Source organism: Dreissena polymorpha, chromosome 8 (assembly GCF_020536995.1).
Source record: "Dreissena polymorpha isolate Duluth1 chromosome 8, UMN_Dpol_1.0, whole genome shotgun sequence".
Classification (NCBI taxonomy): Eukaryota; Metazoa; Mollusca; class Bivalvia; order Myida; family Dreissenidae; genus Dreissena; species Dreissena polymorpha.
This window is the reverse complement of record NC_068362.1, coordinates 57799491-57819776: the sequence shown is the minus strand read 5'-3', so window position 1 is coordinate 57819776 and position 20286 is coordinate 57799491. Positions and strand designations below refer to the sequence as shown.

The window sequence follows — 20286 nt, the reverse complement described above, 5'->3', positions numbered from 1 at the left end:
GAATGAAGACGACGTCATTTGATTTTATTTGTTGTGGTGACGTCACGTTTTCGCGGAAAAGTGGAGGACATCCGGTTAATATAATTCTTATTTATAAACTTTGAATCGCGGATAACTTATTAATGAAATCGTGTTAGAATCGAAATAATCGACGGGTAACCGTTGGTTATTGCGGTAATAACCAACGGTATGTCGTTCCGATGCTTGTTATCAAACCACTCGGGCTACGCCCTCGTGGTTTAATTCCTACGCATCGGAGCTTCATACCGTTGGTTATTACCGCAATAACCAACGGTTCCCCGTCGATTATTTCTTAATTGGCCCGCTAGATATGAATAACGGCCCGCTCGCGACGTCGTTTTGTTACTATTTATAGTAACGATATGTGATATAAAACATTAACACCGCGAATCAACATACATCGAGGATATGCCTCTTAGACAATAACACACGGCAGAGCTGGGCCGGGCGTCTATAATCGGCCCACTGCCGACATAATTGCCCGAGGGCTTTTATTCGGCAAGGGCCGATTGTAGACGCCCGGCCCAGCTCTGTCGTGTGTTATCGTTTATATCACATATCACATATCGTGACTATAAATAGTAACAAAATGACGTCGCGAGCGGGCCGTTATGCATGTATGAGGAAACTGGTGCTTATTCAGTTCCACATTTATGCTTGGAAAGTAGTCGAAGGCTGGAGTTATTAACAAAGTTCATACTAACTTCATGGAATCCAATGAAACATGGGAAGTAATTAACGGACTCGACCCTGTCCATATCTGCCAGTAATACCCGCAAGGGGAGTTCGGCAGTATTGAAAGATAGATAACTGCGCATGGACTAGTTAATGGATATGAAAAACACATAACAGGGCTTGAACAGCACGTGAATCGCATTGTTAATACACAATTTCTCCCGTTCGAGCCCTCCTTTTGCCAAGTTTCTGCACTCCGCCAGAGGGCATTATAGATATGGTTTATGCAATAATAGTATTTTAAGACTTTCATGAGCATATCTTTTTTGTTGTATAAAAAATAATCCGATAGCGGAACGCCATTTTAACAAAATGGCGTCTACATTCACTATAAGGGTCTAGTCAAAATTACTGAATACAGCAAAAATAATATGACAACAATCGCACAATAGAAATTATGAACATACTGAATATAACTGAACATGATCAAACTACTGTATACATGCATCTGTGACTAAAACTTAGAAAAACAGTTATTGAACAAAATTGATAAGAATCATACGAAATGTGTACGACACTATAAACTTTGACACAATGCTCTTAATAAACAAGATAATTCAAATAATATGCAACTCATTTTTTTACACAGTTTTAACTTGGTTAGATTGGTTTACTAAATTGCGTCGATTTATTGCTATAGTGCTCTATCTCCATTTTTTTCAAAAATGAGTTTTTATTTCGCTGTGTTCGTGAGAACGAGATCTTTAATATGACGTTAGCGGATTCAAGATTCAGTCGTCACAGAAGAAGTTTTTCGACCCATTTTGCAAACGGTTAAACCTTTACATGCGTTTATCTCCAAATAATGAAAATGGTAGTAAGAACACTAAAGCAATCACTATTGCACAAAAATTGAAAAACAAAACAACGAAATGTTCAAGTCAATTTTTAATTTAACTCAGCGCTCCTTCCCATATAACTCCAAAAATATGATCCTCAATAAAAAAAAACTATTTTTACTTGATAAACATAATTGACATAATTTATTCAAACCATCATATTTAAATGCATAAATGAATCGCATGCTATGCATTGTCATCGGGAACACGATTTTTGAGATCGAGTAAATGGTCAGACAACTTAATTTTATTCGTATTCTTCGAAAATAGTTTTTATGGCAATTTAGATGTAAAACGATATTTTTTTAATGTTTCAATGTACTTGATTCTATTCTAAATTGCATGTGTCATATTTAAATTTCTACAAAACTTCAGAGCTAAAGCTAGCACACAAAAAACAAATGGAAATATATTACAGGAAAGGCCTGTACAATCACATCATATTGTTAATCATAGGACAAACCAGTCTCCGTCGTATTTATTTTCCCGATAAATGTATTTTGAGTACTGTTATTGGAATCGTACATGACTGTTAATATATATATATATATATATATATATATATATATATATATATATATTCTAAGGTCGTTTATAGGCCATAGAAGAGATAGATGTATGTAAGGACATCACACTATCTCTGTCTGATAATCGTAACAAATCCTAGTGTTTATGTAACATATTAGCAATATTAGGATGTGATGCGTTAAAACATCGAGCAAATTGTATTACTGAATGCTTTTTTTCCTCACATAATGATCTGTCATGTTGCAATAGGGAATCTCCATTTAATTAAAAAAACAACATACTTTAAGTTTAATCAACTACTCACGGAGTGATTAAATGCATTAGAAACAAAACGCCAATAGCGCCTGAATGTTCGGATTACCCCGTTTACAAGATATGTGGTGAGAAGACGTAACATATATTTGTTAAAACAATTTATGCATTCAAATAATCACCACTCATAAACTTCCATTATCGTCTTTGTCGACCTTGTTTTATCCTTTTATCCTTTCATTTGCATATAGTATTTTAAAGGGGCCTTTTCACAGATTTTTGCATTTTTTAGCTCATTCATTAAATGCTTTATATCGATAAATGTAAACATTGGATCGTAAAAGCTCCAGTAAAAAAATCAAGAATAAAATTAAAAAAAGGAAAAGAACATTGTCCGGACCAGGTTTCGAACCAGTGACCCCTGGAGTCCTGCCAGAGTCCTGAAGTAAAAACGCTTTAGCTTACTGAGCTATTCCGCCGAGTACATATACTTGAAGTATTTTATGCCTTATATAAGCAATCTTCGTAGTTTCACAAAATTTAACGACAAAAACAGAACTCTCCAAATTATTCAATCGTTTCGCGTTGCAACGCTTTATAATTTTGAGGTTTTAAAATCGTCAAAAGATGCATATAATGGCTATATTAGACCATGGTAAATGTTCAGTATTACTGTTTCCTCACAAATATCATAACTAAAACGAAAATTTGCGAATCTGAAACAACTTTTTTCAATTTTGTCAATTTACGAAAGCGTGAAAAGATCCCTTTAACAAAAAAAATGTTGTGCAATTTAATTCTAACTCTGATTCTAATGCAAGCTTTAAGATTTGTGTTGATATGCTATAGAATATATAATTTACGCGATCTGCAAGTTTTCAATGTTTGGCGGCCATCTTTGAAGCAATCAGAAATATTGCAGAACGCGAATTTTTTTACAAAGATCGGTCTTCAATTTTCTATGAACGGACATTTTAATGTATGTTGTGCAAAATTATTTGGTGCGTAATATTTTAAGTGTCAAACGTTCATAAAATATCTTATTTTGTGGTTTAAAAAAATGGTTATATCATACTATTCTTTACGCTAAAACCGAAATATGCTGTAGTTGATTGTTACCGATTCTTGAAATCTATATCCATACACCGAATTATATCCTACATAGCTTTTACACTATATAAAACAAGTATGTGTTTAATATCATACAATAATGAAAGAAAAGTCAATTTAAACATTCAAAGATGAAATACATTAAATATAGATTTGAGCGCGCATTTATCTCCTAATCACAGATGACTTTGATTGACAATAAAAAACTAACTAGCAAGCATCAGAATCTACGGTTATCTCCTCGACTGACACACTATCCGACTTGAAAGACGAAAGCAGTTTCTTCTTCCGGTCTGATATGTCGGAATCCGACATGGAGTCAATAGGTGATGACAGAAAACCGTATATAATATAGATTTGTTCTTCGTTTTCCTCCACGTATCCGTTACATATCTCGGCAAACAACTGCCAGTCCTGCAATTAAAATATGGTAACGAGCCGTTGAAATATACCAGTCTATTTAAGTTGATCACGGTTAAAGAGCATATTTAAAAATGCACGAGTATTACACGAAGCATGTAAATACTATACTTTATGAAGCGATTGCCGTCATGTTCCTTTAATTAACATGGACATAATGTTACAAACGAACCTCTTCTGCCCGACTGATAGACTCCTTGAATAGGTTTGCGAATTCCTCCTTTTCAATCATCTTAATGTACACATCCCCAGCTTTGATACGTTCATTCATGTATTTGAGTGTATGAGCAAAATCATCCCACATGTCAATTATAATTGATAAATGACCATCCATTTGCCCCAGATATTTCAAGGCTTTTTGAATGTTTTTAATATTGCCGAAGCCTTCTGAAATACAAAGGCGTGGAAATAAAACGCATGCACGAGCTTCTATATAAAGAAAATATGCAACAATTAACATCTGCAAGTGAATCGTTTGTCCGATATTGTACGTTGTGAAAATTAACTGATAATAAAATTATGAAATTCTTTGAACGTGTACCTAATACCCGATACAATTGTGGTAAGTTCATAAAAAGGCCTGACGATAACGACGTTAAGCATTTAGAAGAGCGTTTTATGGAACTTTTATGGCAGCATGCGATATCGTTTGAGTTAAGCCTGTTGAATATGGACTGGTGGTATGATTTCTTTTACCGACTTTAGGGACTGATGTTTTCCATATTGTTTTAGCCTGTTGAATGGTTGCAACATCAGCAACACGATGTTACGTCAGAATTACAAACATGGTGAGGAATGTTATAAACGCCCTATCTGTTTCCTTGTTTCATTATTGCCGGTATATATTTCGTTATTTTCTTTTGGGTGGCGTGTTAGCGGATTTAAACGTCGTCGTCACGACAGCACGAAAGAATGAACAATATAACTAAAGATAAAGTTGCGACAATTATTTATTTGTCGTATTGTAACCCTTTCTGCCATTTCGGTGTGTATATGTGTCGTTCTCTTTTGTTGGCGCGAGGCGTTGTAACCTGGTCAAATCCGTTCAATGTATGAAATCAAATATTAGTGACGAAAAAATAGTGTTTTTTTTCAAGCCTCGAAAAAAAAACGCAAAGATATAAGCCATTATTTACATAAATCATAAGGGAAACAATATATTTTTTTTATCTTTTCATCGATTATTTTAAACATTAAACTATTAATTACATGTTCATCACTTGAGCTATATATCTTCCATTGCAAACATTTACGCCGTATACACAAAACGTATGACCGGTATTTAAAGGGTTCAACAGCAAAATATATTGTGCTATTTTTTTATAAATCTTTTGCGCACAACTTACTTAGTTTTTGGGTATGAAGTTTCCAAGTTTTTAATTCACGCCATGTCAGCATATCTTATATATTGTTGTTGACTCTATAATTGTTAAAACTCATGCACGGGCATGGTTATAGTTTTCCGCTTCCTTTATCATTAACATGAGAAAATTTTCTAGACATTTTGTTACCGAATTTATTTACTCTGCAAATTAAATTGTTGTGTATTTAACTTTGTTACAGTCATTTTCGAGATTTTACCGCAATTATATAGATTTTATATGTATGTTTATGAACTATACTGTTGTACAATTAGTGAATACAAGGACAGCTCTTGTTTGAATATATATGTAACTATACCTTGTTGAAGGGTTAAATATATATATTTAATATAATATGATACAACACCAGATTTTGGACGCACGTAGGCACGGTATTATTGACAGACAAGTACAATGCTGAATATCTCCCTCTCCGGGGGGGGGGGGGCATAACAATCCATGTTAATATTGTGTATGAATACACAAAGTGTGTCACATACTCTGCCTATTATTAAGATATTGTTTTGAACACTGAGATAATCCTCTTATGGTTTAAAACAAAACAAATTCACGAGTGCCAAAAAAAATGTTTACTTTCTCTAAAGAAGCTCCGGACACAGATATTACAAATGCGAAGTTTTACTCACGACACTACTCAACATTCAATATCTATAAATGTCTTCAATCAAACTTTGTGCTAAAATTCTCTTTCAATTTGAAATATTTTGTTCTCTTCAATTCCGCTACATCAAATAAATTGAGGCATAATAGAAAACATTCCATAAAGAGCGAAACACCTTCAGATAATAAGGTTTTATGCGATAGGTATAAACTGCATTAAACTTTGAGGTTATATGCATTGTCATGTTTTTAGCAACAGAACTTACCGTGGTAAAATATCTTATAAAAAACGTTTAAGTTATTCTTATTTGGAGTATGTGTTAAATGGCATGTTGGCTATTTAACTGAATTAGAACCGTTTTAATATTGAGTATTTTTAAAACTTTTTTTAATTTCCAGTAAACCCGCAATAAATGTATGCTAACCTTTTATGTAATTTTGCCTATGATAAAAATTTAGTCGGTCGGTTTGACCCCTTGTCACATATACATGTAATACATTTTTATCTATTTCAGAATCTAACCTAATATCAATTGGTATAACCAAGCTACTGTCTTTCTTTTACATATGACATCTTGAACGATGTAACCTGCTATTGAGAGTTTGCTTGATCACAAAATGCTCACGTCAAGTGATATATTCATAATGTGTTTTTTTTGTCAAAATGTTACAGTGGCATATACACGTAACTTCTATGAAAAATAGACACATATGAACAAGACGCATTATGCCACTTGAATACTAAAGAATGCATAGATATAAATAAACACACATATTGCTTACATAAAGTGATGATATACGTAAGGAACACATTTAGTCGTTGCACTTTCCAATATACGATCGTCTACATACTAGTGTTTTTCCCAGGCCATTTTAGCGTGGCGAAAAGCCACGCCGCCCTCCCGGATCGCCACGCTGCCCTTTTCAAAGGCAAATTTCGCCACGCGCCTTTTTTTTCAAAGGCAAATTTCGCCACGCGCCCTTATCGATAACATCTTTATTGCCTTACGATCTTACTTGGTCCGCAAAATCAGCTAGCTTGATTGTCTGTGACGCTCCGACTGTGCTTGATTTACTCGAGAGACGTCAACGTCTAATCGACTATATTAATTGAGCAGATTTAATCTATAACAGTGCTCGATTTATAGGTAGGCCTTACTGACTGCTCCAAAGCTGTGAATTAGTCATGCGTGAATAACCCCGTGTCAATAATGCCGGAGGCTATGTTATACCAAGCGCACTTTTCGCTCGGCAATGTATTACTTCGGAGACTTTTGATGAAAAACTCGATGTTATTCTCGTGGCAATTGTGCATTGCATGCATTATTCAGTTATATCAAAACATATATTTTTTTCGCATAATTACATTTAAAATCAAAAACAAATTTATTCTTTAACGTTTTCGTCTTTAAGATAATTAGATCTAATTATTGAAATAATTACTGAGACGTATACTAATTTAACAAAATGCGAATCGCGTATACGATTTAACGTTGCTATGCGCACCTGTCGCTTACATCATATGACATTTTATCAACATGGCGGACTATACAGAATTAAATTGTGACTCGGCAAAAATGGCAAATAGCGTCGTAAACGATCGAATTAACGATGGAGATTATACATTAAGAAGGAATAAATGAAATGTCTGTGATAATCAACGATGCATAAAAATGTTTTAGATAGCAACAACATTATTTATTTATTTGTAATCTACTCGGTGAATGAATGTCACGGAAACGAGTGTTTGCATATTGTTAGCGATCAATTTACTCGCAATTTTATTTTAAACATATGTCGAGATTATTGTTAGAAAATGGGATAAGAAAAACATGGTTTCATTTATATGTTAGTGGATCTGTGAATAATCAGATTCATATGCATATATTGCTTTATTATGTTTGTCGTGCTGTACAGTTTATTGAAACAGCATGGAACTTAAATGTACATTGCAAGGTAAATATATTAATATAAATCATAGTAAGTTAAATACATCTATTACCATTAAATGTGCTTGTTTATATGTTATTTTTTTCACAACTGCTTCTGATGCGATTACATGTTTCCCCATAATTCAGGTATTCAGGGAACGTTTTTGCCCTTTTTTGCCTAAACTGCGCGCTAAAATGCCCTTTTTGAAAGTAATGCGCCATGCCCCTTTGCCTTTCTGGGAAAAACACTACATACGTCGCGAAATCCAATGGGAAGTATAAAATGTTAAAATCACGTTATGAAATAAAATATTGCACGTATATTGCAATTATTTTTATAAATTGTGATACGAATTGTATAACTTCTTTTAGTCAAGATTGTGTACATGTACCAGTCTCGAATATTCTAGCTCGTGAAAAACATCTTTAAATTGACCAATCTTTCACAAATTCTATATTAAAAGTAATTTCAATTTTCGTTAATACCTTGTTGTACTCTTAAGTCCTTCATCTTAGCATGGCATTGATGTGATTCTTCCTCTGTCTCTTTCATATGATTTTCGACAGTTTGTTGTTCTGTCAATGTTTCGTCGTAATTGTGTTTTACGTCTCGGTATTCCTGCACGAGACGCTTCTCCTACGTAATAATGAAAGAATTTAATTAACGCAACTTTGACTTTTGATATACAGTCGTTTGTTTTGCCTTTTAGAATACACGTTTTTAAAGGCTGACCACGTCAAAAACAATCTAAAAGTCATCCGGTACGGGTTTTTAATTATTGCAGGTGATGGATTACTCTCAATTTGTCTTCTGCATCATCTTTAACACTTGTAAATTCTAAAGCAAAACCAATGTGTATAACAAAATAATAAACTTCTTACTTCTTCTTCCTTCGTGACTCCCATTACGATTCTCCGAAATAGGTAAAGAAACTCTTTAAACAAACCGTTTCGTGGGCTAATGTTATCCAGGAATGTTTCGTCGGCATCCACTGGCAGACCTAAATAATCTGTGCGTTTCCGGAACACATGGATGTAATAAACTGTGACATGAATCGCAATCAAACTTTCTAAACGTCATTCTAGCTTTAACATTTTACAATATTTTAGCATCTAGATATGGACAATGCATTCCAAAAACTTAAATTAAATACTGAAGGTGGAGGTAATTAGACAACAAATCAACAAACAACCTACTTGCATATTTAAGACGCAAATCTTTGTCTTTAGTCAACGATTGCAAATCCTTATCCAGCTGTTTCTTTTCCTCCTCCAGTTGTTGTAAACGCGTACGCGCATCATTTTCCATCTGTAGTTCTTTCTCAATTTCTGATTTAAGGCGCGTGGTTTCTATTTTGATATTACTGGCAGTTTCTTCTACAGCCGCCAGGTTCTCTTGCAGCTCTTTTTGAAGTTTCTTGCTACTGCAAAAATGTTTGTTAACTATGTTTGAGGTTACCATCATTACTTGCAAGCTTTTTCTTCCTCGTTAAAAAGAATAAAATTGTGAGTTTTCTGCATAAAACATGTGTGGAACGATCTAGTGTCCACCCTGCGATGTATGCAAGTTAAATAAATACAATGAATAACAATCCTAAAACAAAAAAGCCACGAAAATTAAATATATATATATATATCGGATATACGCACATTCAAATCCTCTAAGGACGTAATAATATAATAGGTTTTTTTAAAAATCATACTTGTGTTTCACTTCTTTATATTGTGTCCCAATTTACCCTGACAGCTCAGTTTGTATGTTTCTTTCAATGAACGTGATACGTTGGTCGTTTGAACCAAAAAGGTGACGCTATTTATTAAAAAAACTTACACTAGTCTAGTCAGTACATTTCTTTATTAACACAACCAATAATTAAAGTCTTCGTATTCAGTAACATGAACATTAATCCTTAATACAAGTAAATAATTACAAATACTGGCAAACATACATTGTCGCAACGTTGATCAGACCTAAGATACAACTAATTTGGCGTTTGATACGTGATATGATGCATTAACAACATTTGGTTGGTGCAATACATAGGTCATGATATTGTTTGAAAATTGTAAGACAAACATTTCAGTTGATAATCACACTTGATACATCATCGAACGTGCATGCATGTGTGTGTGTGTGTGTGTTTCATTAGTGTTAGTTTTTCATGTCAGACTACGACATTGTTATATGGCTAAACCATAGGCTACGAAAGTGCTCTCAGAATGTCAATACGCGTTCATGTACAAATTATGTATTCGTGTGTCGTATAAATAAAACAAAGTAGAATATGTAAAAAATAAAATAAAATAAAGGACTGTTAAACTTTATGTTATATTAAATTGTAGGGTGTCGGTTAAACATGTTTTGCATCTTATTTGGCATTCTCCCATAGACGCAACAGTTCTACAACGTCACTATAAATTGAAGAATAAGATATTCCGTTCATAATTTCAAGGGATTATAATGTTTTGAAACATGACAAATGTGTTATGTTTGAAAAACGGTTTGAGCAGTTCGTGAAATAAATGGTTTATACTATTTTTATCAAAGTTAAACCTTTCCCTCTTGTAGTTATAATAAGTAAGGTCTATTAAAACGTTATATAATTGTTATTTAACATACTTTATAACTCATTTCAATCAATACGAAAATCTGTTAGCAAGTCCATTCAAGTTGGTTGCTATAGAAATGAACACTATAATAGCTAGCTCTTGCTTCTATATCTTTATATGTCGCTTTTTTGTTTTTCTGATTTCGCGAAAAACAGATCTACTCAAGATTGCAAACATGTTCGTTTGAGTTTATTTTGCTAAATTATGGTTATATGTCTAAACTTACAGCCTGCTTTATAAGTTAGAATCATTATTCATGTACTTTTATATTGGTAATGAGATTTTGTCATTTGCCGTTGAAACAGTGTATATAATTTTTTTATCTTATTCTGATACAAAATCAGCCTATATTAAAAATGAGTGAACTTATCATTCAACGATTAATGGGCTTCATATATGGCCATGCATGGAGTAATTTCAATTGCACTCCTTTGAGGTGTTTTAATTGAAGTGCTAAGAAGTGCATCAGGAGAAAATACACATGTGTATTTAGTTAAAAAAAATATCATCAAGAGGTGTATCAAAAGTACTATTCAATCAATTATCCATTATTCAATCCAACGTTATTTTACCTGTTATGTTTTGCTGTCAATATATCCAATATACCATATTTGTTCAAACAATATTTCCAAAACTCCATTTCACACCAATTACGTGGTTTTAAAACCCCAATGATTATATCAATACATGGATGTTGTCTAATTAAAACCAAACGGGAAATTAACAAAATAATGTCGTATAAAAAGTCTATTTATTCGATTATTTAAGTTAAGATCAAAATTACATAAAGAAGTAGGAATAATAACTTGAATTCGATATTGTATTGTTATAATGGGAGTAAATAGAATATCGTCATTCCTACTCTGAACTGGTGTGACGATGCTTTTGAAGAGGATGGATATAAAAGCATCAATTTAAGTTTATCTACATCACCACAATTGTGTATGTTGGTACAAAACAAATTTTGAGTATGAACATTTTAGATACGAAATAATTATGCCCAAAAATGTGGGTACGAAAACAAATTTGTGTACGAACAAAAACGGATACGAAAACAAATTTGGGTATGAAAAAATTGGTACGACATAAATGTGGGTACGAAATAAATGTGGATACGAAAAAAAAATTGGGTGCGAAAGAAAATTGGGTACGAAATATTTTTGGTACGATAAAAAAATTGGGGGTGCGGAGAAGAAGTACCCGTGGGGAACTTGACACATTCAGCGAAACTGGGAGGCGGATAACATTCTCGATCAAATCTAAAAATAATTACATTTGGGATTTTCCCAACTTCACAGCGTTTGAACTGCCACCTCAGTGTCTGAGGTGTCTGTTTCGCAGTTTCGTGTCTGGTTCCTGTCCCGAACCTCTCGATACATTTGAGAGAGGACGGGAACCAAGCTGCATTAACCTTTATCAATGATAATCAGCGAGGTATGCCGATTAAGAAAATTAAGCTAACTCAATCGGTCTGGCTCGGTCTTTTACATAGGTCGCCATTGTGAAGGTTATTTTCATGGTATGATAACTTAGACGAGCTGCTTCGCTGAAGCAGCATCGTCAAAAACGCAGTGGCATTACCATCTATTTATACTACGCCAATCTAAGCTTTATTTAGAAAAACATGACTTTGCCCGCGTACCATGTAGTCTAAAAGTAGCATCGACAATATTAAATCATCTTTCCACATTCTACATGAACGTTGTCTATGTGTCGGGAACAACCGTATTACAACACAATCTGAAGAATGCATTTAAAAAAAAAATTGTAACATTTTTAAACGTGTGTAAATGTTTTAATGTCTATTTTAAAAGACATTGCAATGTTATAGTTTGCTTGAAACTTGTTTATTATACTTTTCAGTATTTGGTTTTAAAATGGGACTGGGTAAAAAATCCCCATATAAATAACATTCGATGAAGTTTGCATGGACATGCTATAGGTGCCGTGTTGATGTTATAAACAAATGACTGATTGAGACTGTTTATATATTTTTTGGTAAATCCTAGATATCAATAAAAGTGGTCTCTGTATCATATGAACGTTGATTAAAATTCTTATTATATACGAGGATGTGTTGTTCCTTTTTTATTTGCATGTTTGTAACTTACGTGTTTGTCAAAAGCCTGTGTATAGGTTTTAGATTTTATTAATAAATTCCTCATCCTAAATTATTGAGTAATTTGTCAAGCACTAAAGTAATTAACACATGTCAATCGTGCAGACACTGACCAGCACAATATGCCACATTATGGCATATTGTGACGATTGTTTGTATAGTTAGGCTAGATATTTATGAATCATGAAGATTAACAAAATATTTTGGGCTAATAACAATAGTTTAGGACGCGTCGCATTACAATATTACTCTAGGTTTATAAATAAATAAATAAATAAATAAATAAAATAAATAAATAAATAAATAAATAAATAAATATATGTTGCATTTTCTTTACAAAAAAAATATGACAACCAGTTTTACCTTATACACATTATAAGGGCCTATACATATACGCCTATCGCTTATACAGACCGCTTTTAAACGATATAGTATTTTCAAACTGATGAATATATACTTTGTGGAGTTTTGAACTGTGTATAAGAAGTAAACTTAGATTGTTTCAAAAACGGATATCCATATTTATGCATAATACTATGGTCGCAATACAAATACTTGGATTCTTGTCAAACACTTTCTGAAAAGAGGGGAGTGAGGCTGTCGTATCGGAGACCCAATCAGCGGATACATTTTATTATATGTGCATACATTCTTGTTAAAAAAGTGAGAGCAAGGAAGTAAAAGGTATCGCAATAACAGACATAAAACATATCTCAATTTCCTCATGATACATCTTTACCTTTTGATTGAACAGAATCGTCCCTTCATTAATAAATTAATTATTTAAAAATGCTTTATGAAGTTTCATAAAACTCTGGAATTCAAATATACAATGAAACAACTTATTGTAATAAAGGTCGCCGTGGCGTAGTGGATATTGTGTCCGCCTAGTGAACGGGAGGTTCGATCCCCACTATGGAAGCGTTATATAGACGTCCCAAAAAGACACCAAGTATTGGTACTAGTCCCAAGAAACGGACTCGAGAGCGTTTCAAGTAAGTCTAAGGCTTTCGATGTAATAGAACTAAAATAAATAGGCTTAAACTCAACTTACTAATTTAATTTGGATAAGATCTATGAAGATAGTACTTGATCAATAAAAACTGATTACAAACTGACACGAGGAGCTACTACTTTTAAAGTAATTAGGAGAGTGTTTGATGCTAACTTAAACAGATGGTAATGATAACTTTTTAGAAAGAAATTGGAACCTTAGCAATAATGTACCGCTAGAAAAGATAACTATTGTCATAGAATCGAATCAACACTTCCGTTTCATTTATTTGTATCACTATAAATGACACCATAAAAACAAGTAATACCAATTTTACGACTTCATTTCGGCAGGACCAATAAAAAGAAAAGCTACTGTCATTTTTTAAGGAATATAACGAAGGTGGGCTAAACATAGTTCTTTTGAAAAAATGCATTAAATAACATCGTTTAAAAGATTTGTGTCAGACCAAGGAAATTGATTTGAACTAGTGATATCGTTAATAACATAAAAACACTTTTTAATACTCGCAAAATGTATGCCGAGTATAAATGTGTTTACCTTTGAAAAATGAAGACTGAATCGATATGAGGAAAACTCTAACCTTTTGTTATTTTGGAAATATCCCTATTTTATCATCAAAATATTAAAATTAACAAAAGCCTTATTTGTTTTAAAAGTCTTTATGCTATGAGGTATTCGTTTGTGAGAGATATTATTATAGAAAACATTGCTTTATTTTTAAATATCTTTGGACAAACATTTCGGAACAAAAATACATTTCCTAGTTAACGACGGTTAATTTATATAATAAGCAAATATATTGAAAATTTTGAAGACATGACCCACTTTAAGAATTAAAATCAAGGACCTATATTACCATCATACATTTAGATATAGTAATAAGCCCGAAACAAGAAAAAACATATTTATAACATATTATTCCAAAACGGAGACATTACAGTTTGTAATACAAAATGGAAAATTCCATTTTTTTACATTGACCGAAAAGCATATATCATATGATACCAATACAGAATAGTCCACATAATCGTCGGAAAAATATTTTTTGTTAAAAAAGAAATAAAATTTTTAATTGCCAATAATCTATGTACATTTTACAATAATCAAGAAGAAAATAATATGCATTTGTTATGATATTTTACATAATCCCAAGAAATTGTTCAGCTTACTCAATAAAGAATACTAGGCTTACTTAATCAGATTACATGTCAGGATACAGTATTTGTAATTACGCCCCCAGCATAAATAATTTAAACAGTGTTTGTCTGGAAATTAAAAACTATATTTGTCATTGTAAAATATGTAACTTTATAAATTGTATATCAATGTATATTTACAACTTTATGTACGTACCCATCAAGTACCTGATCTTAAAATACTCTATATTGAATATGCGTGTATGTGTGTACGTAATGTTACACGGTGAAAATGCAATTATGCAAAAACAAAACAAACGTTACCATTTATTTCGTCTCATTTATACGACAACACCGATAACAACTCAATAAACATGTGTTACTGTTAATCATAAACTAAACACGATCATAATTTGAAAACGATAAACGGTACTGTACCTTTGAATGTTTTCAAAGCGACGATTGGATATGACTCTGATTTTAGATATCAATTGATTATGAATTTTTATACAACTGATTTACTTATTCATAAAACCTTTACGGATCATGACAACCGATTTATCATTATTATTTTTACGTCACATGCCCATGAAAATACGTACATTTTCACAATTCTAATATTCTATCTTGCACTTTGTTTTGTTTTGTTTTAAAACGTATTTACATCGTACATCATTATTTCTCAGATTGTCCTGTTATTTCAAGCATGACTGTGTACCAACCAATACGTGTTACTGGGCATTCACCAAACATATCTATGATGTATATTAAGTTTAAATTGCCCAAAACGCATGTGAAAGAATCATAAGAGCAGTGTAAACAATTAAAATTATAATTTATAATACAGCTACAATGATCAGTCGATGTTTGTAGGTAGGTCGTATTACTAAGAATAAACTATTTAGTCATACTTTTAAGTAAAATAAAATCAGAGTTAACACAATTTTATACAAATATGTAATAAAAACATGTATTTTTTTATACAAAAAGCAAAACCAACAGCAAAATGCATATTTTACAAAGCAAGGCGCAAGGGCTAATGACGTCATTATTAACAGGTAAAAGGTAAAAATCATATAAATGCCCGCTAAATATGCAGCGTCTTAGCGTTTTTTCCTTATTTCTTTTTAAATGCGGACGTAAAGATATGATAAACAGAAAAACAGGTTACCGCATGGTCTTTTTGTAATACATCAGGCTCGGTACGAATAAGCATTGCCGTTATATTATTCTCAGCCTTACTCTGATTCTTGCTATGTTTTATTATGCCAGTAATTTCATACTGGCATAATAACACTTATCACGTAAGTTGTTAAAGTCATCTAGAATGCTGTAAAATGCAGCAGTCATTTTAATGTTATCAGCAAGAATGCAGAAAGAATCATCAAGCATCATATAATTTTTACTTGGAAAGTGTTGCATGATAACATTTGTGTGTTCTGTCTTCGTATAAATGTCAAATGTTTGAAAGTTGTATTTAACTGACTGAATGGTATCTAATATATGTGAACAAGATCTAGCAGTTTATCTACTTAATTAAAGCAGAAAACTGCGACAAACATATTATACGCACATATCTACTTCATGAAGGAATATTTCATACTTATGGCTCTTGATTTCTTCCGCGATAACCTTACGTCATTCAATTTAACATTGACAGCATTTCGACGCGCATGAATTATAATTTCATAGTAAAGAAAATGATAACTGATAGTTGCCGCAATGCATATTTAATTTAATTGTGGTTTATGCGCTTGATAATAGACCGGGGTTGACATTTACATCTATGAGATTATAAGCCACAGAAAACTATCAACACTTAAACAAAACTGTATGTTGAAAAGACGAACCAACATAAAAACACAATAAATCGAATAGCACTGAAAATGGAATAGTTTTAATTATTTGAATATTCAAAAATTCGTTGTTGTTTGTGGTTTAAAGCTTTCTCTGCGGTGAGCTAACCATCAAACCTATCTGTGCCTGGCGACGGCTGTCGATTTAATTTAATTGTGGTTTATAACCCTCCCCCTCCCTTACGCCCAAAGGGGAAGGGTTCATAGGAATGAACTCTGTCTGTTCATCTGTCACTCAGTCATATGGTCCATTAGTCAATATGTAACTTAACATGTTCGTTTGCGCTCCATATTAACTATGCACGTAACGAATTGTCATGAAACTTGTCTCAAATATTGAGGGCATTAACACGACGTTCAAAATACATGATTGGGTTGTGGCAGCTCAAGGTACTTCAAGGTCAAACATTTGAGAATCACTTTTTGTGTCTACTACATAACTTCTATATTCTTTGACTGAGTGTCATGAAACTCGGCATAACGTTCAGTTTATCAAGAATATGTGCAGAAGGCATAAGTCAACATATCAAGGTCATACTTTATGATCAATTATTTGGCCTTTATTTGTTTTATATCTCTTACCCGATAAAAATTGTCCCATTATGTTAATGTCATAAGATGTTAAGAAGCAATGAGTAAATCAATATGCATTTAAATCAAGGTTACCACTTCAAGGTAAGCCGAGAGCCTATCGTAAGTGCTGAAATGTAACATCGACTAACTTCGTCAGCTTTTGAAATCTACTAAGTATTACTTGGCGTAAAGAGATTATTGTTGATGTTCCAAATGCATTTCTTGTACAAATGTTCTTAAAACTGTAATTGGTAATTGCCTTTTTATCTTATTAGTTTAGAAACAGACTACCAAATGCTTAAACTTAAAAATTCTGCAACAGAAAACTAGCTATATTTTATACGACCAGTGTCGTGTATTTACGTGATACTTAAGTTACGTATATTAATGTAAATTGTGCAATACAAATGCATATTTATCTCAGTATTTGTTATTTTTTTGATCAGCATTGTATTATAAATAATGCATGTCAGTCTTAAGAGGTCTTTAACAGTATTATTATAAATCAAGTTAAAAAGTGGTCAACTATGATAAATAATGTTCTTATACTTGGATTGTTATGCTTTTTCAAACGGCGAACTTAAAAACCAATCCACAAAGATTTGTAATGACTAAACGGATATCTACAACAATCGACAATAAAACAGCATGATTTTGATAAAAAAATCATTTTTTTACTGCATAGGAGAAGATTTTTTTTACAGAATTATTTAACTTTTTGATTGACAATTTGTTTTTATCTATGCATTGTTACATTGTGACTTATGAATACATTTCTCTATTATGTATGACTATTAGTGTATACTCTATGAGAAATTCTTGCTTTAGTGTCAGGTCAGCCTAGCAATCCGAAGCGGATACCCAAGCTTTAATCATTAAACAAGAGCATTGTTTGATATATTTCTATATTCAAATAGTGCTAGCTAATGTTATAAAAAATAACGTTTGCGTCTTTCAACGATAGATAAATCAAAATAGCATTATTAAGCATTTTGGTCTTGTCTTAAATGTTAGCGAAAATGTCATTTCATGCTCTAAATAAATTTGCAGATTTATTTTGTTCGGCTTCCAATGCTTTAAATATAAAATGTCTGCATAAGTTTTAATGCATGTAAAGCAAGTTTGATACGTGATATTAAGCACTTTAAAAATGAAGCATGGAGTGCACAAACAAGGCTAGTAAACATATTACTCGTCATGAACAAATGATGTGATTTTATTCGACAGAATGTGATTTGCCGGAAAAGATTGCAGAAAATAGGCTTCAAGTTATAAATGCTGGTATAATGGCTTTTTTTCGCAAACATATTCCATGCCCTAAGTGTGTCCTCTATCAGTAAAAGTAGAAACAACTCATTAACACAAGTAATGAGTAGTTTGTTCCAATCAGTAACACAATTGATAGAAAACAACAGATGATTGTATAAATATGTAATCATTGGCAGTTTATAAATCTTTGAATGTATTTGGAAAAGATTTGCATTTAGCTCATTCTTAATATATCTGATTTCTCTAAAATTGAAACAAAATATGTTTATTTCGCTCACTTCCTCATTGATAAAGCCAAAAGTTATCGAACAATTAATTGATTTGTTGTGGCTATTATAAGCTCAGAGAGAGAGAAGATTCAATTGCTGACAAAATATTTTGCTCCCTCACAGTATTGCTTACCTTGAAAATGCGGCCTCCGATTCCTTTTTCATAATTTCCGCTTGTTCAATAATCTTAACGAATGCTTTCTCGATGATTTTCGGGCTCTGAAGAAAAAAACGATTAAGAGTATTTGCTTATATGATTCTATTTGAAGTTGCCTTACATGAAATGAAACACGCTTCAAGGTAGTTTACGGACTTTGAAGAAAAATAATTATACGCGAATCTTGTCTTGTGTGTGTAATTCATAATGCCGCTCATACCATAAAACATGCAATAATGTGAACATGATTAGAGTTCCAAGAAATTAAGAAAAACATATTTACGTATATTGAATAAACTTGCCATTAAGTTACGAAAGGCAATGTTTTCTTTTTATAAATTAACTAACCTTCAAATCTATGGCGTGAATAAGTATTGGAATCATTGTGTTAATGATGAGATCAGCCGTCCCTGAGAACATTTTCATTAGGCTCGATGTATTTCTGTGCAGGGACCTTGCATTATGTGCCGTCATTCGAACCTGACAGTTAATAGTGGTGATATATGATGGAGGAAAAAGCAATACATGCATGAAATGATATTTAACGTTCAAAAGAGTCAAACAAAGCTATTACAATTTTAAAGTAATAAGAGGAACATAGTAAACGAAAACATCAGAAACCTCTCTGGCGACATCCGGATGATCTGCCAGGTGCAGATAAGAAAGTTCCAAAGAGATTGCCAACTCGCGTTGTGATTGGTAAATCGCTGAGGCCGCCCCAGGTTGTAACTGCTTACGGACAATAGACGCATGGAACTAAAATGAATTAGATTTCAAATACAGGACATGGAACCTCAGACGATCAGTAAGCGGCAAATATATTTCACTTCGAAAGCAATTTGTCATATTTGTTTTGCGGTCACGAGGCAGTCATTTCGAGGGTGAAATGTTAACACTCGAATAATTCTGCGTTGTTATTTTTTTACCTCTAACGTGAAAGGTTTACACTCGAATTAATCTGCGTTATTATTTTTTACCTCTGACGTAAAAGGTTAACACTGGAATTAATCTGCATTGTTATTTTTTACCTCTGACGTTGCATCGTCGTTTTGGGCATATTGTGCGGGGAAAGAATCTGAATTCGGCAACTGCCTTTGATATGATAAGTCTTTAATTAATTATCGCTAATTGAAAGCCCTCTAAGTTCTTACAAGCTTATGGTTGTAAAACATATTTTTATATCCATTCGAAATCTAGTTTCATTTACATTTTACGGATACTTCCTATAATTTACTTTCCAGCTTACACGCCAGTTTCACATGCATTCGGATTTTGAAATTACAGGTCCACTGAGTTTGTTGTGAGTGAGAATGAGTGTATGGGGTTTAACGTTTCATTTAGCGTGATGCAATATAGGAAAGATTGTTTTGATTTAGGATAATATATGCAGTTAGAAACATATATATCATAAATTTATTTAATTCTTTCAGATAAATGGTACTTATATTGTGATGCTGTTTG

The 20286-nt window shown here is 32.7% G+C and overlaps 1 protein-coding gene across 2 annotated transcripts in view; it reads right to left on the bottom strand.

Annotated features, from left to right (window-relative positions):
* Positions 1-1629: 1629 nt before the first annotated feature.
* The window catches only part of LOC127841787 (uncharacterized), a 32408-nt gene continuing 13751 nt past the window's right edge, over positions 1630-20286 (bottom strand). Inside the window, exons 2-10 of one of the 2 annotated variants that reach the window (XM_052370862.1) lie at positions 19447-19581; positions 19174-19305; positions 18802-18887; positions 9016-9242; positions 8701-8828; positions 8305-8455; positions 4078-4292; positions 3697-3899; positions 1630-2815 (exon numbers count right to left, since the gene is read on the bottom strand). In XM_052370862.1, the coding sequence (XP_052226822.1) occupies position 2815; positions 3697-3899; positions 4078-4292; positions 8305-8455; positions 8701-8828; positions 9016-9242; positions 18802-18887; positions 19174-19305; positions 19447-19581 (1278 nt within the window). In that variant the 3' untranslated portion in view covers positions 1630-2814. Of the gene's footprint in view, positions 3900-4077; positions 4293-8304; positions 8456-8700; positions 8829-9015; positions 9243-18801; positions 18888-19173; positions 19306-19446; positions 19582-20286 lie in introns of both variants that reach the window. The other variant, XM_052370863.1, reaches the window with a different exon arrangement.